This window comes from Gymnogyps californianus, chromosome 3 (genome assembly GCF_018139145.2).
Source record: "Gymnogyps californianus isolate 813 chromosome 3, ASM1813914v2, whole genome shotgun sequence".
In the NCBI taxonomy this organism is placed as follows: Eukaryota; Metazoa; Chordata; class Aves; order Accipitriformes; family Cathartidae; genus Gymnogyps; species Gymnogyps californianus.
In genome coordinates this window covers 48,694,078-48,721,018 of record NC_059473.1, presented here as the reverse complement: position 1 = coordinate 48,721,018, position 26,941 = coordinate 48,694,078, and the positions used below count along the sequence as shown (strand labels likewise).

Sequence of the window (26,941 nt, the reverse complement as noted above, 5' to 3'; positions counted from 1 at the left end):
ACTGCAGTATACAGGCTCTAAAGCCTCATGTGTTGGTGACTGCTGGAGAAGGGCCTTGGACTTCATGATCCTTAATTACTGCTGTCACCTGGAACGTTAGAAATGATAAATATTTCTTTTTGTGTGTGTGCCTATGACATTAACTGTAAGTATTCTGTTTTTCTCTTAGGAAACTGTCCTTGTAAAGTGTAGCCGTCCTGGTCATGCATCAGTAAACAAGACTTTTCAGTTTGAGAGGTGTGTAGTCCTGTGTAGCGATCTGGGTTGCTGGAAGATTTGTATAGTGAAGGCTAATTTTTTATTAGGCATTGGTTAGAAGGTAATGTTCATATTTTTTTATTTATGTGGTATTCACGTTCTTCCTAGGACAGAGTAATGCACTTCAGGATACAGATGACACACCTAGCCTTCCCTCTCAGTGAAGACTACTGATATGCCTAAGTTTGAAACCTGTGTAGAGACTTATTTGACGCTCTTCAGAGTCTGAGTAGCTCTCGTGATCCTTGCAACATGTTGTGAGATAGCAAAGTGTTATCCACATTTTAAAGGGAAGGAACTGAGGTGGATTGCATGACTTCAGCATTAGACATGCAGCATGACTGAGCCAGAAACTGGACTGAGGACTTGTAAGACTCGGATGTTCAGCTGTGCTACTTTTAACTTAGAGTTAAAATGGCCTGAACATAGACAGCAAGGTAGAGCAGTGGCATGTAAATCAATGCTCCCCAAGGGAAAGGCGGTAGTGGGACCACTTTCCTTATTAGATGCTCAAGAATCCACATAGACGAGAGAGATTTTGAATGCACCAGCTGTGATAAGGGTTTTAATGGTGTTTGTGCCTTATGAGACACCAGAGAGTCAGTCCGCGAGACAGAAAACTTCAGGGAGTCAGGCTGAAAGGTGCCTTATGTTCTTTCAGAATGGAGCTGACCTGAACCTCTGAAAACAGGAATGAAGAGTTAAATTAATACAAATGAGATCTCTGTAAACCAAGAAATACAAAATTTTGCCCCATGCCTTTTTTCTAATGCAAACATTGCATCTATACATTGCAATGACTCATACAGTAGGCCCTCTACCCTGAACCATGCTTCAAACCCTCTGGAAACAGAACACATGAGGACAATTTCATGCTTCCTTGCTTGAAGGCAAAACTTGATTTAAAGTCAAATGTATCCAACATGGATTATCTGTCCTGGTTTAAACTTGAGGTCTGAGCGTGTTCAGCCTGAACTCCTGTAGATTTGCTAAACATTGCCAGTCGTTCACCCTTTCCTGAGGCATTCTTCTAAGATGCTGCCTTTTTCTACTCATGAAGACTGGGGACTGCTGTTGTGTAGGCCACCAAACAACTGAAAATTCCTGAGATAATGCAAATCTTGGGGAAGCTTTACTGACCCCATAGGTTGTAGGACTTCCTTGATACAAGGCATATGAGATCTCTCAAGGTACACGGCCCCCTCGCATGTCTGCTAAGCTACTTGAAGTAATTCCTTTCACCCTCCAGCTATAGCTATCACAGCCATACCAGTTGAAGTAACTGCAGAATAATGCTGGAATTCAACTCTGTAGAGCAACACAGTTAATGGTATTGACACAGGACTCCAGAGGTGCTGTGATTCTCGATGTGTGGTGTAGATCCTGATAATCAGGAAAAGGGTTAAAAAAATGTAAATCCCCCAAAGAATGCAGTTCTCGGGGAATGTTTTTTCAGTGTCCCAGCACAGCTCTTTTTTATAAACAGAAGAGCATATGGTTCTTATGAACTCAAAAATGTTTATTTTTTTAGCAACGTTTTATGGAACTAATAAATGTCAAAATATTTGATTTCAGCTCAGGAAGAAAATTCCAGCTTTCAGCATGTTACGCTTTTATAATTTTATTGGCGAATCAGTTAGCAAAATAAAAAAGAAGCTCAGAATTTTCAAGGTGAAATTAACATTACTCACTACACAGGGACAAATCTGTCATCATTCTGGTAAAAGTACATGGGCTTATAGAAGAGATTCTCTGGATTTGCTGCATCTTTCATGGTCTCAGATGATAGCTAATTAAGTGGGTGTCCATGCTTCAGCCAGTGCTGTGATTACAGCGTAGCATAAACTGGTTCAAGCCAACTTCAGACTACTTCGTTTGGGTACTGGTAGCATTTGAGCCACAGCAGCTAAGTAGTGGCAGTAAAACCCCTTTAGGAAGTTGAGTAAATATTTGGAGTAGTTACTGTAACATGGAGCCCTGTGCCTTTCCTCTGAACGGCTACCAGAACCTGAACCGGACATAGTTAGCTATGGCTGTACTGCTTTGCAGTGCAAACAGACTACTAAGACTGGTTGATTCTAGCCTTGGTTGTGGTCGGTAGCAATCTGTTTGCTTTATTTGACAGCAAAACCCATCAACAGCAAGTGAAGGCAGTATGAATGTTCTCATCTCTAAAATACCTTTTTAAGTTTGGGTTTTTTTTTTTATGTAGTGGCTCTGAGATGTTTTGATGTGTTAAGAAGAAAATATTATTTCAACACATATTGAGTTAGAGGCCTAGTTGGTTAAGATGGAGGACTTGGTGCTAATGAATATTTCATCGATTGCAGATGATAAATGAAGCAGAGAAAAGTGTTTGGAAGTGCTTTTGCTCTCTTATATTGACCTTGCAGATTTGATGTGCAAACTTTACTGAAGCATATGCGTGTATGCATGCAAAGCAAGGATGGAGTATTGTTATTCAGTGTCTGTGTCCTCCCAGTGTGAACTGTGCCACATCTCTGCATATTTGTTGGTTTCCCAGTGTAGTATGACAGCACATGAGTGGAATGGCAAGACAAGCAGTATTTGTCCATCAAGCCAGACAAGTGCTCCTTTCCTGATTAAAGAGAGTACATTTTCATGCAACTTACAATTAGACTGTGGAACACATTGCCGCAGGATGTTACTCCAGGCCAAGGATGTTATTCAGCAAGATGCAAAGAGAAACTGAATACTAATTCTAATAATATTTTTTTTGAAACAGAGATTCAATTCATATTTCAGTTTTGAGGCCAGTTTACAGCTTTTAAGGATTAGGATGAGGCACAGAGATGAATTATTGTGTCTCCAGCCACCATAGTGTTTCTTGCTCCTTCCTCTGGCTATTGTCAGGAACAAAATGCTGAACTAAGTGGGTTGGCTCTAATTCTGTATCTGTTTATCAGTGATCCCTCTGTATAGTCTTATTTATGGAGAACATGAATACAAAATCTACATTTCTGCAGGTTACAGACTGTAGTGGCCAGATCCTGGTCAAATATACAAAGAGGCTTGAGTAAATGTTAAAGGACACACTATGTCTTCATTCAGTTAAACTTGTAGTATCATATACAAGCTGTGGGATACTGCTAAGTGAAGTGTACTAGTATACTATATACGCAGAGAAATAACTATGCTTTGTAATGTTTGCTGCTACCAAAATTCTTGTTTCTAATCAGTCATTTTGCTATAAGCTATAAAGAACACACATCACTCATTGGAAAACAGAGCTAAACAAAAAACCCCAAGAATCACAACAGAAAGATATCAGAAAAGGAAGCTTTTTCCAAAGATAAACATTCATACCTCAAATACTTAAGTGTGGCTAATGACATTCATGTTTTAGATTCTGTTTGTCTTGTATAAACAGTACTTGCTGCAGGCTGTTATTTTGGGGAGGATACGTTTTTGGTGTGCTAGAGAAGAAATGAATGAGTTAGGATGTCCACGTTTTACAATCAGAATTTCCTCCCTTTGATGATTTCCTATTTCAGGTCTTGATTTTATGTTGTACAAACTTTATAGTTGAAAGGGTTGGACGAAAAATTTCTTTGAAGAGACCTGTGTTATCTTTTTTTTTTCCCCTTGAATTTAAAGAAACGTATGCAGTTGTTTTAGACATCATTGTTTTGGGATTGTACTGTTGTTGCTCTTTTCTAAGAGGTGGAATAACTCATTCAATTTAGTTGGCTTTCATTCTGTTTAAAAATTAGTCCGAAATCCACATCACAATGTAAAAGAAAGTCTTCCGTGGAGTGAGAAGTGTTTATTTCAGAGTAGATAGTTCAGCAGGGGTGTGGATGGAAATACCTTAGGCCAATGCTGCCTGCAAAGACAGTGTGTCCTTAAACATGACCCTCAGGGGCCTTCTGATTTCTGCTCTGCCACTGACTCTTCTGAGACAAGTCCTGAGGCAAGTTTGCAGCCTCTCTACCTCTTTTTTTTCCCCAGTCCTTGTCCACATCTAAAGGGAAGCGCAGCCTGACCACTCCCTTCCTTCGTGTGACACAAAGGAGACATAGGCAGCAGGGATATTTCGCAGTCTGGTAGGTGGGAGAAAGTAGCAGGGATCCAGTACAGCCTGAAAAAAGACTCCGTCTGCTAGAGAGGCAGGCAGAAGGATTAGGATGAGCTCAGAGAGCCACAAGTGTACACCTGCGGGTCGTTCCCTCCAGCACAGACAACAGCCACTCCCCAAAAGTGGGTGAGAATCTTGGAGTTCTAATTTTCAGTCCCCTGACATAGAAATGTCAGCAGGTCACAAGTTTTATGTCACTGGGCTACATTTTCCCTAGTTTGTATTCCTGTATTGTGACAACGTATTTATATTTTTTCTTCAGTTAATCATTGCACTTTGCTCCTCAGAGTTTACAATGCTTCGGAGTCTCAAGACACAGTATTTGCAGATGTGGCCCCTTTGCTAACATCTCTCCTGGATGGGTAAGTTAAAAGGTGGGAATAAGAAAGCTAAAGGGCAATAATCTACTGAAATCCATCAATTAAAAAAAAATGTCTTAATAGTGGCAGTCCTGTCAAGTTTTGTGGCTTTGCAGTTGCATTTTCCTGTTTTCTTTCTACTCGACACCAAGTGACTGTTGTTTCCCCATATAAACAGTGAAAACACTGTTTACAAAATTTAGCAGAGCAGACAAATTTGGGAAAAAAAAATTAGTTTTTTTCTCTGGTCTCTTTCTGGCAAACTTAAGCATTGCTTCTAATGGAGGATACTATCTTTTTTTGTGTTTTGGTAGGTTATGTTTTATAACTGTTTTTCAGTTGTAGACACAATATGATAAACCTTTTCCAACAGTGTATTCATATATGAAAGGCCTGCCAGGGCCACTCTCTGATCTTCTGCTCTGTTTTTGTGTACAGCACAGGCCATAGGAGGTGGTATAATCAATTCCTGGTTGAACCAGAACTGAGCATCCTCAGTCGTAGCTCTAATGCTCCTTCAGGCACTGGGGTTAAAACAGAATTCTGGTTTGAATACAAAACTGATCAGTAACAACCGCTAACAAGTATGTGTAATTACTTTTAGCCACTAAGTTCATGAAGTGTGATTCTTTGCTTATACTAGACCCAACTTAAGCTACTCTTGCAAAGAAGCCTTGAAGTGCATACTGTTATAATCCTTGAGGTGTGAACTGACATTTATGCAGAACTGCCCTTTTGGTCCTTTCTCACCCCCACTCTAATTCCACTCAATTATAGATGGTGGTTATAGAGCTGTCATGGACCTTTCCCTCCCTGTAGAGGGAAAGCCAGTCCCTTTCCCTCCACAGTGGCGTAGTTGAACAGTGGCAATCTTTGTTCCTGGCAGTCTGCACACGGAAGTTTCCAAGCCTCCTTCTTAAAAGCAGCCTAGAAGAGGCATATCAGGATATTGTGAATATTGGGAAATGCCAGCCATCCCTTTACACATGCCACAGAGGGGTCCACAAGGGCTGCCTGGGCTAAGGGAAGTCCTATATGGCCCAGATGGCATTATTCTAGTTTACCAAGGATGAGTAACCACAGTTTCCATAGCTGAGCAGCCTAGGGACCACTAGGTTGGCGGAGTCTGAAGAAGTCCTTATAACTACTGTTTTCTCTCTCTGCTTTTCCTTTTGCAATGAACATGTTTTCTTTGGCTCAATACGTTGCCTATGTATCTTCAGACATATCTGATCTGTACCTTGATCTGCTGTGCTTCCCTCTTTCTAATTTCCACATTGAGAGAATCCTGTCCTAAAAGCTAGGATTTTTGTATTCAGTTAGGAGATATTCTGTTATTGAAAACAAAAGAGTTGTCTTGTTCTTCCAGAAGTGCCATTTAAACAGAAGCGGATTTTCAGGGAAGGCAAGGCTGTGTGTGCCAGTGATGCTTCTCAGCAGCCTTCCCATTGCAAATCGGAAACAGACATACTTAGTCTGAACCTTGAACCTTTTTGCTGCTCCTGATTGTTTTAGTCTGGGCTCCAAAGTGGTCTGTAACAACTTTTAGCTTAAGTAGAAAGGAGTATTCCACTCCTTTATATTTTCTTTATTTTTCTTTCTTAATGAATTGTTTCATTTTTCAGTATAAATATACAGGAAGAAAAGATTGTTCCATATGCAAAACAGACAAAGTACAGCAGGCTTCAAAGTTTACAGTTAGCTGTACAGGGCCAGCTAGGGAGTAAGATAACATTTCTTTTCTTTACAGCATTGAAGAATCAAACTTGTTTATTTATTTTGAAGAAGAATACATTTCTCTTCCTTTGATTTCCTTTAACAGTGTTCTTTCCTAGTGATAACTTTGCTATACTGAACACCCACACTCTTTTCAGGAGAGAAATACTACAAAACTATTGGTATTCTAGCTTGACAATAAGACCTTTTCTAAACAAGAATATAACTTATGAAGCAGAGTGGAGAAGGAGGAATGTCAGGGCACATAGGTGAATCATAGTCCGAAATTTTCAGGTTGCTCTATTTGAAACCCTTACATTGGAACCAGAACACCAACGAAGTAAACTAGGTAAATATAAACTAGCCTGCTGCTGCTGCTTGTCTTCTTGTTGAATCACCCAAAAATTCATTCTTTCCTGTGCCTACTTAGATATAATACTGCTTCGGATAGTTTTAGCTCATTGGGGCTTACTGAAATACTGTTTTGACTTTGGCAGAGAAGTTGTCACTGATTGATACCTGATTTGCATCTCTATCTTCAATGTTAGAAGCATCTGTCTACTTAGCTTCTAATCATATCATCTGTATCTTGTCAGATCTATTTTGTCCATGATGCTTACTTTCTAACAAGTAGCAATTAAGGAAAATTTGAATAGCTGGACTATATGAAAGTTTGAGAGACTTCTAAGAAGACTTCCATTCTGTTTTTCCTAAGGAAAACTACTATTTGCAAACTTCTGGCTCCCTTTTTGGTTCCAAAGATCTCTCTGATTTTGAAGCGAGGCTAGAAGTCTCAATAAGCTACGGGCTGGCGAGGCAGTGTGCGTTAGGCGTGGAATTTTGAAAATTGCTCATTGTTAACTTAGCTGAAAACTACCAAAATTAGTGGGAGCTTTTCCACTGACATAAATGCAAGTAGAGTTATGTCAGCAGGGAATACTTAGAGAAATCTCTTGTTTCAGATTTACAGCCCTAATTTCTAGCACATTTCGTTTTGCTGTAGTGCTCTTTATTTTCAGTTACAGTTACCTCATCTCCTTTATTTCATCAAATCTATGACTAGACTTCTATTTTATAGTCTGCATCCTGAAATGTGGAGGGACGCTACTATAGGTTCACTGACTGCAACTTTGACTTCGCATCCCCAGAAGGGGCACCCAGGTATTTGCTGTGTTGCTTATCAGCCCACATTTCTTTCTAACAAGAGAAAGCTTTCTAAATAATCCTCCAAAAATAATTGCTTATAGGCATGTTTAATATGCAAAAAATCGCTACAAATATATTTCTCTGCAGCGGCCATGTAAGTACTTCATGACTTGAAACCATAAATTTAAAACAATTAGATGAGGGGTGTTCATTGAAATTTGCTGGCATGTGCTTGAAACAACATTTCTGATATGAGGAAAAGCATCGGATAATCAAAAGCAGCTGTTCAGGTCTGCCCACAGAGGAGGTAGCTTAGGCAGTGAAATTTTACTCCCTGGCAGACCAGGAGCAAGCCCATTCTTGCAACTCTCTAGTAGAGCAGAAATTTCAGCATACTGCAAAGCACTCCTTGTGTATGGAGATTCTGCTAGTGTTGTGTCTCTGAACAAACAAGATGATACTCCAGGGAAGGAGCAGTCCTGTCAGCATAACTGCATGTCTTCCAAGAGTTTTTGCTGGCACAGTTCTGTGGTCAACACCAAGGTGCTGGCAGGTGCTGCAGAGCAGATGCAGCCGAGTAGGGACTTCTTTTTGTTTTGCTTAAGATGTTGACTTTGATCCGACTCTGTTAGAAACACACTTTCTGGATAGGATTCATACATCTAAATTCAGATCTCTGCGGCACAGACATCACAACAGAGCTCACAGCTGTGGACTTTTTAAAAATTATTTTCAGTGCAGAGAAACAGGCATTTTCAGAGTTCTGTTCGTTAGACGTATTTTACATGTCTACTTCAGAAGATGAATTGTGTTTCCTAGGTGCCTGTACCTCTGCAGTGACATTGTACATTTTCACCTTCTACAAGTCCATATCAGAGCAGTTCCTACCACCTTTATTCCAGAGTATCTTTGTGTGCGTGCTTATACTGAACTAATGCATTTGGTTTAAAATTTGTACCTCTTATTATTAGGGCTGTCTTATCTTTTCCGGTGACTGGGGGCTATGACTGATGAGCCTGCCTGAAAAAGACTACGAGAGCTGAAGAGTGTACTGTTCCCAGCTGTTAAGATATTAGTGCTGTGGTTTGCAGCACAGCACTGTAAGACAAATCAAACCCAGCGATGGTTTACTTTAAAATGCTGTACTGTAAACTGCAGTGGTTCAGGAGCTGATTAACAAGCAGCTCGGTAGTGCACGAACTGGAAGTTGGGCAGACAGGAGATCTAACCTCATCAGTCATTCCAGGCTAAGCATCCCTCTTTTGTCAGTTCCCTGCCCTTCAGCTCTGCTCAAAAAATAAAAATCTGTTTAGGCGATGTTATGAGCAGTACTTTAATTTCTGTTAGATTTTGAGATCTCCAGAAAGAAATCTGCAGGGCAGTGTATTTATTTTTTGTTTCAGTTTGTGTTCCCAAGTTGTTTGGGGTTTGACTTGCCACCTAACACACACATTTGGTACTGGTAAAATAAATGAAGGCCCTTTTAATTTTCAGGTACAATGTGTGTATCATGGCTTATGGGCAGACTGGAAGTGGGAAGACATACACAATGTTGGGACCACAGTCAGAGGAGAACTTTGCATTCTCCATAGAAGATGAATCAGAACTTGGAATTATTCCTCGAGCTACCCAAGAAGTGTTCAGGTAACAACTAAGTGAAGGCTCGTGTCAGTGGCAGTCACCTTAAACTTTATAGAAAGGATAAAATAGTGTTTGTAATATATTTACTATTACAGATTTCAGCTTCACAATTATTAATATTTATAGCTTTGCTGACTGCCATTCAATATGTGAGTTTTGATACAGATTTCTAGTCTCTCTCCTGCTTAGACTGATTTTCTAAGAAAATAAGCTTATGCAATCTTGATGTGTGTTATCAGTCCATCTGTCCTTCAGACTCCTAATTAACTTTTGAATATGTTTCAACCATAGTTGTGGGAGTCCAAAACATAATTAAGTTCTTATAAGTTTTGTAAAAATTGACAATTGGAATAGATTAAGAGGATCCAGATTAAAACCCAGTCCCAAAGAAGAATGATAGTAGGATTTTTAACCATGATCTGTTCTCACTTTGAGAATTCTTAGATTTTTTTAGTTGAACCTAATGCATGATTTGAACTGATATGCTGTTATGTTATAATAGAAGAGCCATTAGAGGTTTTTCCAGCTAAGCCTATTTCTCGTGGAGAAGGGTATAAGTTAAATCAAAAAGATCCAGTTTTGTACCAGAATAACTGTGTCTAACTGCACATACTCTCCTGAATAGACAAGCCTTTAATTTATGAATTTTCCGAGGCTGTGGACAGATAACCTCTTACAGGTCTAGCTGTGCAGTCTACCATCTCTGCCTGTTTGTTGCTTGCACTCTGCCCGAGTTTATCATACCTTGAGCTCTGAATCCAATAATGTCCAGCAGAGAAATGGTATAAAAAAATCTTGAGGAGGGAGGGAGGTTAGTGGAGTAAAACAATTTAAGCTGGCACAGCTGTTTGGAAAATGAAGTTTTATTTGCTGCTTCACATATAATTTAACTGTGTATTCTGATTCTTCAGCTTAACATTAGCATGTGGATGAGGCAAAGCCACAACTGTGGACATTTAATAAGCACTTTTATCAGATTGTAATTAGATTACAATTAAAGAATAGATCTTTATTTAAAGATTGTTCGCTTGGAGTTTGACTTCTACATTTTTTGGCTTTCTTTCCTTTTTTTTTTTCTATTTTTATTCACCAGGCTTATTTCAGAAAAGCCACCAGGAAGTTCCTGGGTTGAGGTTTCTGTTGTAGAAGTGTATAATAATGAAATTTTTGATCTTCTGGCCAAAGATAGTTGTGGAAAAGTATTTGGCGTCAAACGTGATGTTGTCACAACCAGAGAAGGAAAGAGCGATGTTCCATTGCTTACGTATGAGTAAGTACATGATTTGATCCTTATCATCCGATTATGATCTGGTGTCAATGCAATGCATAGCTGTCACAAAATTGCACTATAGGCACCAGTTATCACTTCTAAATAATGAGTTCTTATCATATGCAAAAGAAAAAATTGGATGGTTCTCACTGTTTCCATTAGCTCAGTCTATTAGACTGCAGTTGGCTGCAAATGTCAAAATACTTTCTGAAGTAACAGTACAGTTAGTTTTGGTTGTACTCCTGTGTTAAGCGCCTTCCACTCAGAATGTCTGAAGATAGCTGTGTATTGTTTACTGGATTTGTTGTTGCTGGATCTAGGGCACCTTGTCAGCTGTAGAAAAAGAAGGGGTAACCCAGTCACAAAGCACTTTCCCTTTAGTCTTACTAAATCATAAAATTTACAGATTAGAATACAAATGTATGTATTTCTTGCAGATTTTTAAGCCGCTGTAGAGTGTTAGCTTTCCCTACACACATTGGGAGTTAAAAAAAAATACTTCAGAAAGAATAAGATTTTAAGTGATCTTTTAATATAAATACCCATCTTACACTGGTTATTATTCTGTTTTCATAACTGGAGGCATTAAAGTGGGAATTGATATGCTGGTATTTGAACCTGTAGTTCTTGAAAATCCAGGTTCTTCAAACTAAAAGCTAAGAAGTAGCTAAGCTTCTACTCATTCAGTTTTAAGATGCATACCTTCCCAGCATCGGTGTACGGTAAGTTTGATTCTTATTTACATATCGTGACAGTGTAGGGAGACCTAAGGTAGTTAAGGCTACTTATTTTAATGCCTTTTTCTACTTCCTGAGCATTGCAAAGGCTTGTTCTAGTAAACATGGGAATGATTCTTGGTGTTACTATGTTGTAGTATACAAAGCAAATGTGCAGTACTTTCTTGTTATATGTAAAACACTCACCTTGGCTAATTAGATGGTAAAAATCACATTTATAACAATTCATGCATTAGCAAGAGTGAATCTGTTTCAGATGCTTCATTTTAGTAACAGGTGGGGTGTTCATGCTAGTATTAAATCAACATTAACAAAACCAAATTATGACAAGCAGTACTAGTGGCACCAGAGAGGTGATGCTACCCAGTGGAATTAAGCTACTGGACATTTCCCTGTGAGTGCCCAGCACGTGAACAGATTCCAGAAGGGAACATTTCTGCTTGTGCACTACGGAGAGGTCTAGCAACTTCGAAAAAATGTTCTGTTCCTTGGGCAGATAATGTTTGTGAAAAGAAACATCTTGCCCTATTGACATGTTTAGCACAGTGTTATAGTGTTTTATGTTTCTCGGGGAAACATGATGTTTTTCTTCATTTCTCTATAATAATGCTTGTCGTGGTCTAATCTTTACTTTTCCAGGAGGAATTAGAAGTCAGATATGAAAAGCATTCCCCCCCTCCCCATTAAAATAAAACACACCCTCAGTGTAAATAATTGAAGTCAGTATTTTTGTCTTGTGGGACTTGGTCACATAAGCAGACTAGTAGTTGTTTGTTTATGTGGGTTTATGCTATTGCCAGAAAGCCTTGATAAAAATACAAGAATGTGCTGGAGGGTTGCGCAAACATACTTTTATTCTACCTAGTTATACGCATTTATTGACTTGTATTTTCTAGCCATTGAACAACTCATAAAGAGGTGGGACCCCAGAGAAATTGTAAAGTGGTTTTCTTCACCATGGGGGCTATATAACTCTCCTTTCTTTCTATGAAGTAATAATCACTGCAATATTCTAGGAAGGATTAACATCTGTATCTGGGGTATGCCTGCTCTTCAGTCTTGAGATTAAATATGATTTCCACAGAAATTCTGCATCCTTGATTGCACTCCGCATGCTCCATAAGAGCGTGGATTGAATTAAAAATGACTGGAGCTTGAAGTGATGAATCCTTTTGCCCTCTCTGTCTGTCTTATGCTGACTGGTGGGTTTCTCTCAGTCTCTGTTCTTGGATTTCCCCAACTGTGACTCTACTCGAACTTTTAGCATCTGGTTAAGACTCTGCTGTCAAGGGAAAGAAAAACTCCTGCAGAAGAGGTTGGGAGTGGAGCCTAACCTGTGTGTGCTGAATCTTTCTTGAAGTAGCTAATCTTTTTCCTTTGAGTAGAGAAGAAAGGAACTGTATGACAGAAAATGAAAATGGGTGCATATAGTGTGGGTATGATGGGAGTTGAATTTTTCCTGCTTCATCAGAACCTCCAAGGAATTTTTAATTATGGTATTTCAGTAACCAACATGCTGGCCTGGTTTCATTCCTGAAAAACGCCAAGTCCCCTTCCCAAGGGAGCTTTGCATAGTTAGTGGGTGACCCATCTCTTTTCCTAGGCTTTGGGGAAGGAAGGGGTGAGATGTAGCTGGACTTGTGCCCTAGAGGCAGGAACGAGAACTGCAATAAGGTTTCATTTGTCCTTCCAGTTCATAAAATGGCTGCTCTGTTTATTTCTGTAAATTTTAATTTATGGCAAAGGAACCTGGCACCTTGAACTAAGCACCTCTCAAAAACCACTTATCTCAATCAATTGATAAATACTCAATTCTAATGCAAATACAAATAAGAATATGGACTTGTATCTCAATTACAATGCAAGCAGCGAAAAAAGTCCAATTCATAAACAGGTTATATTAATAATTACACAGAAAGGTTAATAAGAAAAAGCAAACCCAAACAAAGTAAGGGAACCATTAAATGAGGCCACCCAGCTGCCTGAAATCTAAAGTAAACAGCTGGTGCTTTGAATAAAAACACATCCTCATTTGTGATAATATTTCATCTAGAATATATTGGCCTGCTGGGTCTCATTGGCTTCTCCATATATCCATTAAGGTACAGTAGTCTCTTTCCTGCTAACATGTACATCTTACTGAATCACAAAAGCCTCAGTCTCTTTCTTCTTTTATGGCTTGGTTGACTTTGGAGAACATTCAGCATCAAATTTTTAACCTAACCACAACAGGGCTTCTCTTTGTAGAATCTGGTCCTGGAACGTGCAATACATACAGCATGATAAAGTCGTAGAGATTATACTAAAAAATGACTACTGTCAGTCCTGCTGAGAAGCTGCTGTGCCAAGCTTGCAGCACTGGGCTGGGGATGCTGTTTACCTCCAAAGTCAACTGCAGTTTCCCAGGAGGTGACCGGCACTGACCGCATACCCTGAGGCCTACCTTCTTCTGCAAACGCTAGCTAGAAGACAGCAGCTTCTAGCACTGACCCCTTGCCAGTGCACAGCAGCAAGTTGCAGAAGCCGATTGCCTGTTGCTACATCCTAGTGAAGGCTGCTTCCCTCTCAGGCTGTCCAGTCCTGGCTGACCAGCTATTGGAAGATGCAGTTCAAAACTCAGGAAGGCAAGATCAGCCTCCTTGGACTTGAGGCAATAGTCAGATCACCCCAGTGTGAGGCTCTGCCTTCTCTCACAGTAGGAACTACAGCCACTGCTTCCCTGTTGGTGCCAGGTCAAACAACCAAGGAGATACTACCAGTGGGTGCACAGAGGTAGAGATTTTACAGGGCAGGCCAGCATGTGCGGCTCAGGATTGATAGGTGAAGTCTATAGTGATCATTTAGCTCCTGCAGCCCTGGTTACACAGGGAGCTGCTTTTAGGTGGCTGCTTCTCTTAAGTGTCTATAAGCATGGTGTGGCTAAGTGTTTTTCTGTTCTTCAGATGCCCTTGCTTTATTTTCAGGGGCAATTGTTTTAGTTGGGTATAGCTCTTTGGTCTCTAAACTCTTCGAGTATGGCTCTTCTTAGCATAAAGTAAGTTTGTGCCCAGTGTGACTTTCACCGAAATCGGCCAAATCTAAGTCATCAAGGCCTTACCTTCTATTGCATGCTTGCTTTTGCTGAGTGCAGTGATGTGGAACAAAGCCTGTAGCCTGTCAGGAGAGTTATTAATGGTTCTGGGGTTACAGGGCATTCAGTAACCAGGCTGTGATATGCAGTCATAATAATTTATACTCCCATCTAGAAACTAATGTTTAGGTGATGTAACTTGAGTGATTATTGAAGAAGGCAATGCAGTGAAAGGAAAGGGTAGGCAATCTTACCTCATTTGTTTTAAACATTGCAAACCTGGGGGAAATCATAGTGGTTTTTTTCTTTACCTAATCAGTTTATTTCACTTTCTGTGTTAGGTTTTTGCCCTTCGATTGGTCATATTTGCAGTATTTCCTTTAACTGGAAAAGACGACAGATAGTACAAGATAAAATGGTCTATAGAAACTTATGCCTGTCTATTCTGACACTGTGCTGGAGTCTCTGCTCATCGAACAGTGGAATTGAACTTTTTTCCAAGGATTCTGGATTTAATTCCAAATGTGAAATATGATTTCCAAAGGCCCAGAGAAATTTCTTTTTTTTTTGCCCTAATTCTGTACCTCCCAAAGAACAGGAGCTACCTTAACATAAACTGGACAACTCCACTTCTGTAAGACCAGAGATTCCAGGAATGTCTAAATCTGTGTCTTTTCTTCCAAAGTGTGGAGGTGTAGAAATTTCAGTCACTTCTAGAGTTGGGCTACAGTACCTATAGACCTGCAAGGCTGGCAGGCCACTTCTTCAGCACTTTCAGTACTACATCACAGCTGTTGTCTTGAATTTTCATCTTGGACTATATCCCACCTGAAAAAGTCTAGATACAGTTGTTTGTGCAGCTCAAAACTGAGATTAGTATTAGGAGTTAGAAGAGCGGGGAAGTGGAAATGCTCAGATTCGCATCTAAGTTGTCAGCTTTCTTGTGTGATTTTTACTGTGAGTCAGTTAAATCTTCTGCTTGTTTCTTTACTTTCTAGGACTGTTGAAAATGCATCTGAATTTTTGCATCTAGTCAACAAAGGCCTACAGCTGAGAGTCAGGCACCCAACACTGGTGCATGCTCATTCCTCTCGTTCTCATCTGGTAGTTACATTGACCATAACCACAATTGTCTCTGGAGATAACTTTGGTAAGTAGGATGTTACTAAAATACATCTAGAGCCAGTTGGTTTTTGAAAAACAGTCTGTGGACTGAGAGATTTTCATATTGTTTTTTCCTCCTTTTTCCACTGTTTAACACATTCTCTCAGTTCTTTTCCATTGTTTAACTTCTACATACCTTCTTAAATAACAGACCAGTTTGATGTTTGAATGCTACTGAAACTTTCACTTTCATAAAAACTTCTCACTTTTCTTCACGTCTTGACTTAAGAGTTCTTGAAGTTTTATAGCATGAAACAACTAATGAAATAAATTTTATCAATAAGTCATAAGATAAGGTATAAGATAGATAAGATATCAATAATAGATACTCAAATACAGTAGTTAAATCACTTCGTATGACATATATAATTATTCATGCTAAGTTTGTGGTAAAACTAACCACGCGTTTTAGGGATCATCATATGCTTTTGGGTGAGAAAATTATTTTTTACCTGCTGCCTTGCAAAAACGTCCATTAAATTCAGAGTCTCTTGAACTGTTAATAATAGGCCACTGTAGGAACAGACAACATAGTTGCCTTATTTACTATGGCAAAACCTATACTTCTACTTTTCATTACCACACCAAGACCTACCAGTTTATTACTTTAGGAATAACTTTGGCTTTTGGGGGTTAACTTTGTTTTCTTTTGCTCATGTTGCAATTAGGCTCTCTGCTTCCAGTGCTGTGGTCCATCTCCTTCATACTCTGCAACAACAATATGGTTTTAGAAAGTGGAAAATATTTAACATTTTTCCCTTAGATTGCTATCAGAAATTAAACCAAAAATATTAGCAAAACAGAACAAACAGTGCCCTCGCTTACCTATGGGCCTTGCCAAAAGACACAGTTACTTCCCAAGTTGCAGCTCCAGCGTTCCAGATGTTAGCTCTAGCCAGTTCCAGATTCTTGTCAATCAGACAGATGCTACTTTTCAAAACACAGTGTTTGCACTGTTAGCGCACCAGCCATCTTGTCTAGTCCAGACTTCCCTTTGCCACTTCTAATTGCAGTCACCCTACTATGCCATGTTGTCTGGCAGCAAAACTCCATAGAAATGTCAAATTTATGTTGAATGCAGACTCAGGCTTTCAGCTTATAGCACATGGATGAAGATGTGCAATGTGGGGGGATAGAGCAGCACTGCAAATGGGACCTCGCTACAGCAGTGTGACAGCGCGTTCTGTCTTATTTAAAAAGAGAAATTCCTGATTTAAAAGCTAGGTGCAATTGTCAAATATCTCAACACTGGAGATCTAAGTCACTAAATAAAAAGTTATGAAGTCTATGATAAGTTCTGCACCTAGAGCCAGGGCCAGGGTTGACAAGCCAGCACTTTTTCAGGTTTGATTAAGGTCTTTTAGCATTTTGCTTCAGTATTCTCTGTTGTTTGAGGAGAGCAGTTACTTAATTTCCTCGTCTCAAATTGAAGAGGAGTGAGAACACTTATTTTTACATTGTATAGCCTGAAGCCATTTATTCTGTGTAAACCAACACAGCTGCTCCATCTACACTGTGAACATCTAGCTTGAGTTTTAGCAACAGCCTAGCTGGAGAGGTACAGAGCTCTGCAACCCAATTCAGTCTGTTCCTACTCAAGTTTTGCAGTTGGGAACTTTGTACTATCGCAACTAGACTCTTTAAGTCCCCAAGAGAGTCTGTTGTCTCTATTACCTGTAGCAGAGTATGCAGCTTCTATTCTTTTATGTCTTTCAGAGAGAGAGAGAGAGAGAGAGAGGTGGATGAAAACCAGAACACTGAAGAAGAAAAGCAAAACTGCTTTGGGAAAGCCCTTTTGCATATACTCCTGCTGAGCTAATGTCAAAGCAGCTTTCCCAAAGAATCTGTCTTCCTCTTCCTTCCCAGCAGAGTGAAAGCCAGATGCTGCTGCTGAGGAAGAGGAAAGATATGAAGCAGTCTAGTGCAGCTACAGAACTACCAGCAGTAGTAGGTAACCAACCTGAATAAGTGGGAGTAATGCTATTGAGGTTAATAGCTCACGTGGAGATGCAGCAGTAGGATATGAGGGCTGAAGGAAGTCTAGAAGGAACAGGGGCAAAGGACAAAATAGAAGACGCAGGATGAACTTTTTTTTTTTGCTAGAGCACCAGCAGGTCATGTTTCAAATATATAGAAACAGACTGCAGAGCTTACTGCTCCCAAATATGCAAAATCTCACTTTGGTTGCAGTCAATCTAAAACATGAGAAAATGCTTCTTTAAGTCCTTACTGGACTCCTGTTTCTTGTTTTCCACACAGAAGTGTGAACAACGGGGATATTAGATACAAGACAACATACACCAAGTCTTGTTACCAACTTGTACGATCAGTTTGATGAACAAAACCTTAAATAAGATAGAAAAAGCCATTCAGCCTGCCCGTGTCATTGATTCCGACTTGTATATTGCTTCTGTTAGAATAGCCTAAAACAGCAGATATTGCACGTCCCCTGTTGATGCACCATTTTTTCCCCATCTCCATTTCCAGTGTCAGTGAGAAGCTCTCCTTGTTTGTTTTTTCTATTAACCAGGTACTTCATGGGAAGATGAACAAACCAGTCAGAGACTAAATAAAGAGGTTTCCTGCACCTTTCCACAAAAAATGAGAGACAATAAATCCACCTCTTCTTCTAGAGCCTCTTCACCAGCACAACTTGAAGCAACTGAGAAAATGAAGCAAGTCAAAACTAGATTGCAGCTGGTGGACCTGGCTGGTAGCGAGTGTGTCGGTAAGTGAACATGTCTGTTTATGGGCATGGATCCTCCCAGATCTAGGTTACAATAGTTGCCTTTACCTCTTTACGTGGGGATACGTGCTACCCTGCTTTCACATGGCGGGTGGTTTAAACCCACAGATCCTGGCATAAACAAAACTTTGGGGGCTGATTGTTCCAGTTTTACACTGGTACAGTTTAACTGAAAATCTGACTGCATATGCTTGAAATAAGCCTAGGGCGGTTACCCATATCATAGGTATATTATTTGTTCAGACTGGTTTTATTAGGCCTGTTTTTCTACTCTGAAAATTAGCATGTCTTTGTACAGAAATGTTTAAAGTGCATAAATTATTTAAATATTACAAATATCTGTAATAATTGGTATCACCACGTGTGGGTTTTTCTGCCTTATTGTGGAAAAAGTCTTGGAGGAAGTTAGTGTTGAAAAGATAATACTGTTTTCATTGTTTCTTCAAAGCATTTTCCTCCTCCTGCTTCCTGTATGCACACAATAATTTCAAAAACTTGATTATTTCCTAAAGGACAAGCTTTCTTACCAAGAAAAGCCATGCAGCCAAATGTACCATTCCAGAAATAATGTTTTGAAAACTGAACCAGTATTATGAAAGAGCCTTTTACTTTACTGCCAAGAATTCTTGCTGTTGCTCACTGTTAAACTTTTGTTCTACAGAAAAACCTAATATAAAACATTATTTTTTTCATTTGTTCTGAGTGCTGGAAACTGTTTAGTAAACATGTAATTGAGCAACAGTGTGTGTGTTTGTTCTCTCAGTTCAACCATGACAAACATTTACTTGGTTTGGGGCTTGGTGGGCCAGATCCTCCGGTGAAAGAGCTGTGCTCGCTTACATCAATGTTAGATGTGGCCCAGCACATGCAGCAGACTGACCTCTGCCATCAGCTACTCTGATAAAAGTGAGGGCAGCTGTTAACTCATAGTTGTTTTAAAATGTGGACAAATCTAAGTGAGCAGCAGTACAGCAGGCTTCTCAAACACTTCAGCGCCCTGCTTTGTTAGCTCTACAGCCATCCTGGATCATTTACAGCATTTACAAGCTAAGTGGTCCCTTTTTAGCAAACTAGGCTTCAGTTTGAAAACTCAGCTAAATGCTTTGTGGAAGTTCATCTAACCAAATGTAGATAATCAGCACTTTAAACATGTACCTCCTCACCTATTTGCAGTTCTCTGCTCTAGGGTGATATCCATTGTCTCGAGTCCACCTTTACTTGCTATAAAAGAAGCCTGGGGATGGCTGTATACACAATGACCCCGGTAAAGTTAGTCTGGGGTACATCCTATCTCGGATTATTGACACCCTGTGGCAGGGTCTTCCAAACTGTTTTGCTCTGTGCCTCTCTGCCAAGAGACTCTACCACTCCAGCCCTATCCTCTCCCACAGTCACATTTCTCCAGCCCTCGCTGTCCAGACTTTTTTTTTTTGCTATTACTGTGCCTTTTCACATTTGCCTCTTGCACACCTCTCTTGTTCTCCCAGTTTGGAAAATGCTGGCCTAAAGGGAAAACAAGATCCCTAGCCTCTGTCGCACCTCTCCAGAGGTGCGACAGTAGGCAGCTGAGGAAACTGTTAGCCCCATCTGATCATCCCGCTACCATTAGCTGTGCCTAGCATGGATCATGTGCTCTGGGTAATGAGAAGTGATTGCAGATGCATCTGTATCTCATCCACTATCTTGAAGAAGGGTTGGATTTGAATAATGTGATGCAAAATGCTAATAGCAAGCTTCTCTTCCCCAAATGGCAGAGGTAAGGACAGGAGGAATTAATTACTCTTAACTGCACACTCATCCAGACTGATCAAAGAGTTGAGCTTGCCGCACCTCTTTAAATTGGTGCAACGTGATGCGTAGACCAAACCTTTCCAGTGTTGCTCAAGGGCAGCATAGCTACCTACCACCATGCTGGGTGGATGGTAGAAGGGCATCATTTTCCTTTATCAATTTTTTTACAGCAAATCATACCACAAAACGGCACCTTACAGACTCTGGTGAACATAAACCCCTCACACTTATGGCTGCTGTACAGCTTTGTTTCTGCAGCTTATGCCACCAGTGTCACTCCTGTTTTTCCTGAGGGATACAGATGGGGCAGTTAACTATTATAAAAAATGGTGGAACACAACAGGCTTCTCTCTGGGGACACTGTGGAATGGTGTTTTCAAAAGCAGTGTTGTCTTGTCTGGTCTTATGGTGTTCCTACTTTCTCAGTTCCCTGTTCTTAATACATATGGAGCCAAGATGCATTGTACAGCTGAAGAGATCAACTTTAACATGAGATGCTTTAGACCATCTGCAGGCACTGAACCTTCTTTAACCTTCCTTCAAAAGAGCAGAAGTACTGAACAATGTATTGGCAGTCCAGAGTGAAAAACCACTGCATCTTGCTTTTGGCATGGGTGGACTGGAAGTCATGGTTCAGAATTTGTGTTCAAAAATGTTGCGTCAAAAGTAGATGATACAGCAACAGAATTTTTCACGTTACAGCTGAAGCAGCTTTGCTTAGTCTTACCATTGCCTTTTTCTACACTATACTAGGTATGTCTGGAGTGACAGGTGCAGCACTGAGAGAGACATCATTTATTAACCGCAGCTTGTCTGCCCTAGCAGACGTTCTTGGAGCAATAGCAGAACAGCGATCTCATGTACCATATCGAAACAGTAAACTTACGCATCTGCTTCAGGACTCCGTAGGTGAGGGATTATTCTGACTTTTGTTTAACAATATAGATTTCTTTTCCCAATCTTTCCCCTCCTTTGTTGTATAAAACTAGAGGACGGTCTTGTACTCCTCCCTTGTATGTGGGCCTCTATTCAAAGACTCTGGCTTTGGAGCAGTGTGAGTACACAGTGAGAGTTCTGAACGCCTCCTGAATTTGGCTAAACCTTGCTGTTTCCACGGTTCAGTTTAGGAATACACTTGTAAAAGTCACAGCATCTCTAGTAGGATTGTGTAAAGGGTAATAATTGCATTTCATTGATGTTTCATGTCAGGTACAGTTTCTATGTTAAGCTTCAATCTTTATTACTACAGGGTGTGGTCACATATTTGCACATTCCTTAACATTGTGCCCTGTAGCAGTAAGACAAAGGAGGGAGACAGAACATATGCATGGTACTGTGCTGCAACTTCTTTTTGTGTTTCAGTCACCTCCTCTTCTCTAGCTCCTCACCTATGCAGAAACAGTTTTAAAGCAAGTGTAATTCCTGCAGTAATGTCAGATTTGTGTCCATCCATACAGTATGTTAGTCCATTTTTCTTCAGCCAGAAAGCATCAGCCCTTATGCTTTGTCTCCAGTTCAAGGCATTGACAGTGACTGAGGTAACAGTTCTTGAGAGCTTCTGAAAGACTATTAATTTTTGCTTGAACTTTGAATTTCACCTAGTGCTGGAGTCCCCACTGTGAAAAGGGAAAGCCAAAGAAATAAGTGAGTTTAGGAGCTATGTTGTATGGGCACTGAGCCTGGTTTTAACCATGCTTGGTGTATGACTTGGGTGACACTGTTTAGGTGAAGTGTTCAAAGTGGCAATTTCCTTGTTTATTTAATCATTCTCTGTGAACTTCTAAGTCTGTTTTGCTTTATTGTCACACAAATAAGCCATTTTGCCATTACCCCAAATTTACAAACATTTCACAAAGCTTAATGAAGTGCCCAGACCCATAACATAAATGCTGACTAACTGATGCAGCTATAAGGGGAAAAAAACCTACATTACAAATTGTGAAACATTTATTCTACTGGGGCAAATATCATATCGTTAGATATAGACTTCCCTTGAAGAAGCTGTCTGTTTTCAACAGCCCTCTTCACAGGCAGTCTTCTGCTTCATAAAAGCAATGGTAGCCTATGCTCGTTGTTGTGTAGAACAATACATTAGCAGTGTATAACTTACTGAAAATAATGAGGTAAATAAGTATGTTTTGTCTTTTTTGTGCTTTTAGGAGGTGATGCTAAATTGTTGGTGATGCTGTGCATCTCTCCTGACCAGAAGTACTTAACAGAATCAATGCAGTCTCTGGGATTTGGAACTCGTGCTCGGCAAGTTCAGAGAGGACAAGTCAAGAAAAAAAATTTCCCAGTGCCGAGTAAAGCAAAATAAAACCTAAGACTCCTGTGGATTAAAGTATTATTAATGAGTTCCTCAGACTGAAATGTATATTGTTGTCCTAAAGCCATTCTTTTAGATATCAACTGCCAGATAAAATAAACAATCCTCAACACGGCATTAGTAAGCCATAAACCTGCTGATAGTGTTCTTGCTCCAAAGATAATAGCAAGTATTGACAACAGCTACCAACCATGGTGGAATGGCACAGAAATAAATCAGGCTTTTTCAGGAAAGCTGCTTCAAGACATGGTTTTGGTGATGTGTTTCCTTTGGGCAAGTAGAACTAAGTCAACAGAGCCCTGATTTAGGATGGCTCGCTTCTGAAAGGCCAAGGGTGCATTCTGTCTTCTCAGGAGAAGACAGGAGTCTAAATATCATTCCAGTGCTTCAAAGCAGCAAGTGAAATACTTCCTCCCAGCTTGGATTAAAATGAGACACATCATCGTGGCTTGCTCTTCTGTCTAGCACAGATGGGGTCATTCCTAATGGACTATCAACAAGTAGGAGTATAAAGGAACCCATCAGCTGTCCTGAATGGAGTTCTGTTCTCTGGTTTTAGGTAGGAAGTAATGGCACTAGTGAGATGGAGAAAAAGGAGTAAGGCTATATCTGTTATCCTTCTGGAATGTGGCTTAGGAAGCAAATGAGGGATTATACAACGTTTTGAAAACACACTCAAATTAAATGGTTGGAGTGAATCCCAACTCCGCTGAGTTCACTAAGACTACAGCTTTGCCTGTTTTGGGGGGGTTTTTTGCTCTATGAGGGCCGAAAGGCCCTGAACTACAGATCCTAATGGGATCTAACTTGTACAACTTCTTTCACTTGCATTTCTGAAGCAAGTTAACCACATCCCAACCTTGAAGATGTCCCTGCACGTTAGAAAAGGATAACTACATGCTTCCCATACATCACATGAATAAACCACCAAAAACTCAGCTTGTGATATGATGCTTGTCATCTTCAAGAGGCTTTCACCCTCTTGCACCAACATTGAGACAACATCATGCAGGATTTGTGAATGAAGTTACACTGGGAGAAGTGTCAAGGCAATTTAAGCAATGTTAGAGATGCGAAGCAGTTCTGAGATGAGTAGTTGGGTTCAAATAACATCTGATGTGTTTTATGCACTGTGTTATTGCTCAGCAGAGGCCTGAGGATCCACTCTGAATTTTCACCTCCAGCAATCACTCTCCCTCTAGTCTGGGAGAGAGGTCATTGGTAGGTCACTGCAAGAAGGCTTAAGTTGCAGTGGCCTGCCCCAAAGGCTGCAGTTTATAGTACTCCAAGTCACTTAACCTTCACAAGCATAAATATTTATCCAGAGATTACATAGCATACTATTATTGGAATTTCACCCTTGAATATATAACAGCTGCTGTGTTGCATGCAGTGCTCTGGTGCTCAGAACGTTAGCATTGCAACTGGAGAGCTGTAATAATACTTGTTTTCCTAAGTAACGTCGCAAGAGTAAAAATGCCTTAACTTTACCTGATTCCAGCAGTAACAGATGGGTAGAAAAAGAATCTGGACACAGGACCTTATGAAGCTGAATGGTCACTCAAGCCATCTCAGGTGAGAGAGTGTCAGAGTGAGGAATGTTAGCCTGGTAAATGAAATGCAGGAGCAGACAGCTTCAAGGTCGCCTTTTAGTCTCCTGACAGTTAGGCTACTAAAGCAGCCCAGATTAGAGCTCTAAAAGGGGTTAAGCGACAAGGGAGGGCTAGCTGATTCCACCAACATCTTTAAGTAAGTAAGTAAGTTCCTCAAATATTTTTAAGGATTTGGCATTTCCTAAGCGTTACATAGAAATGTAACTTGTCATGAACTGCGCTTTCTTTTCTGGAGCTGCTTTTCAAAACTTGGCATTTATTTACAATCTGTGTGGTAGGGGAAAATCAGCAATACTTAAAGCTGAGACATAAACCCCTCAAATATCAGCAAATACCAAAAGTTTAAGTTTCTACATTGACATTAACTCTGCCAAATTGTGCATATACAGCATTCCCTATTCCTGTTTTCCTTGTCAGCATAGCGTATCACTCGCTGTTTGACCTGCACAATGAAGTGTGCAGGATATGCAGGGCAGCAAAGTTAACGTTTTGCTCTAATAACTTTCAGTTTTGGAATTTCCTGGGTTATAGAGATGTGATTGCTCAATCCCAGTGTCAGATGTGATGCACTGAAGGAAAGAAGGAGTTGTAAGGGTGAAACAGCTTTACTCCGGTGTCTAAGCTGAATTGTCTTCTACCCAAAGATTCACTCGGACCTGCTAAAGGAGAGGCAAGGATCTTCAGACATGTAACTGATGTCCTGAGGAGCAAGGAAAACAGCATATGCAAGGCCCTATACTTCTCTGCTGTAATTTTTTTAGTTTTCAGCTCTTTTATGCTGTGAAATAACAGCTATGTTAGAAAAGCAGGTGTGACAGATCTTTACAGAGCTGACTTTAAGGTTTCCTTTGTTGACTAAAACCTATCCTGATAAACCAGTCCTCATCATCTTGACACTATAAAGCTGAAACACACGTACCAACACTGGGAGAAAGAAAGAGATATTCAAAAGTGTTCTAAAAAGTTATGACCTCCTGTCTCAAGCACCAGGAAAAAGGTGGTTGTTTTTAAGAGTGCCTGTCTATTTGCTAATACAGCTTTGCTCTCTGGGAGGGCAGGAGCACAAGCAAATGAGAGTAAAAACTATATAAATGAGGAGAAAATCCTTTCAGTGAAGCCCATGAATGCATAATCCAGAGCTCAGCTGGTCTCCTGGTGCATTGAAGCAAGAGCACTCTCACCCTGCTCTACCTCCTGCCTGCTCAGCCAGGTCACTGGGTCACTGTTTCGGAGGGAGCACTGCTGAGTAGAGGGGGGTCCTCTCTCCTATCCACGATCAGCATGCCTTGGTGGCAGTCAACACGTTAACCTTTCCCTGCTGGGCTCTCATTCTCCTCCACTGGGCCCCCACTTTCTCCTGTGACAGTTCAGCCAGTGCTCAGCTACGTCGCACCTTCCGCCATCCCCTGGCTAGCCGTAGGAAAGAGGCATTCCTCCACACAGCGATGCAAGGCACCACAAACCCCAGGTACCCGTTGGACTGGCCTTCAGATGCCCCTCTCAAATTTATTCTCCCTTTTTCCTTGCCCTGCAGAGGAGCTGAGCAAACCATTTTAGCAACAGTAGCTAGGAGCCTCCATCTCCTCCTCAAAAAGCCTACCCATTATTGAAACCACAGCAAACACAAGAGAATTTGGTCTTCTGAATACTTCGGTATTCAGCATCCTGGTTTAGTGTCAAGTGGGCCAAGGAGTCAATGGCATGAAGCCTGACCAGCACAGCAGCTGCCTGGGAGGCCCAGGGTCTGCTATTCATGCCAATGTACCCCGAGCACCTTACGTAAAGGTGGAAGCTGCTTCCACACTGCAAGCACCCCTCACCCCCTGGCACCCTACCCACACATCCTCTAACCCATGTGCCAAAGCAGAAAATTTGGATCCAGTTCAAAGACAAAGGATGTGTGTCTCTCCCTGCACAAGTGAATGCTCTGGCTTGCAGGACATTCAGCAGATCTGGAGCTGGGGCAGGGAAAACGGGACTCTGCCAGACCAATCCCCAAGTCCTAATAGCAGTAAGCACTCATCTAGGGTAACACACACAGATATGCGTACACATAGACCTACACAAAGTTAGCAGAATTCTAGACATATCTAGAATCAGACAGTAGCCTTCAAGGTACAAGTCCAAAATTTGGCCCAAAAGTACAGCTTGGTGCCCACATTTCTCTGTGGATTTATCATTACAGATGGAATTTATCAACTCCAGTTGTTGGTTCCCCTTGCAGCCAAGGGAAAGGGATTAACAGGATAGATCCACTTTCAACAAGTACCTCTGCCTCCCTAGTCTAGTGAGGGAGTCCAGACAAAGGGTTTAGAGCCCCAGTTCTCAGTTTGCCACAGCCAGGGAAAGTGATTGCACAAGAACCTGATTTTGAAGGATGTACAACTGCTGTGGAGGTTTTTCACTTCTTTTGTCAACCTTGATCCCTACCACGCCTACTCAGTTCTAATGTTAAGCTCTGCAGCGCTGGTCCAACGCACCTTCTTTCAGCCTTTGCGAATCTGTCCCCGGTTCACTTGCAGCACCCAGCTTTCCATACAGGGGAAGGCAGCGTGCAATGGGGCAGAGCATATGGCACAGGAGCTGCTCCCCGTCAGTTCCCTGTGAGGATGTTTTTTTCAGCTTCTCCAGGGAATGCCTTTATGCAGGGCAGCTTACCGCGCCCCAAGAGCTGCCCCACGCCGAGCACGTGGCTGGCACGCTGTAAATTCTCACTGCAGTTCATAGCATTCTGCACCCTCTGCAGACAAGACGTTAATCTTCCTCACCACCTGGGACTGCTCTTATCAGCAGAGCCCAAGGAAGCCATGTGATCCACAATTGCTTAACAGTGCTGCATCTCATCACGAGGTTAAAAAAAGCAGTAATTAAACCAGCCAGTGCATTTGGCCCACTCTTAAACAAAACCTTGACCTATGCTGACGTTTGAAAATTATATATTTAATTTCCACATGTGGCTTCATGCCTTGGCAGCAGCCACACCACAAAGAAAGGCTGCTCTTGGT

At 40.9% G+C, this 26,941-nt stretch overlaps 1 protein-coding gene across 1 annotated transcript in view; it reads left to right on the top strand.

Moving 5' to 3' along the window:
• Positions 1 to 22,421, top strand: part of KIF25 (kinesin family member 25) — a 42,992-nt gene extending 20,571 nt beyond the window's left edge. The window contains exons 8-15 of the mRNA XM_050895100.1: positions 170 to 237; positions 4,645 to 4,719; positions 9,073 to 9,222; positions 10,313 to 10,489; positions 15,295 to 15,446; positions 17,991 to 18,188; positions 20,751 to 20,906; positions 22,157 to 22,421. Of these exons, the coding sequence (XP_050751057.1) occupies positions 170 to 237; positions 4,645 to 4,719; positions 9,073 to 9,222; positions 10,313 to 10,489; positions 15,295 to 15,446; positions 17,991 to 18,188; positions 20,751 to 20,906; positions 22,157 to 22,314 (1,134 nt within the window). The 3' untranslated portion in view covers positions 22,315 to 22,421. The remainder of the gene's footprint in view (positions 1 to 169; positions 238 to 4,644; positions 4,720 to 9,072; positions 9,223 to 10,312; positions 10,490 to 15,294; positions 15,447 to 17,990; positions 18,189 to 20,750; positions 20,907 to 22,156) is intronic.
• The last annotated feature ends 4,520 nt before the right edge of the window (positions 22,422 to 26,941 follow it).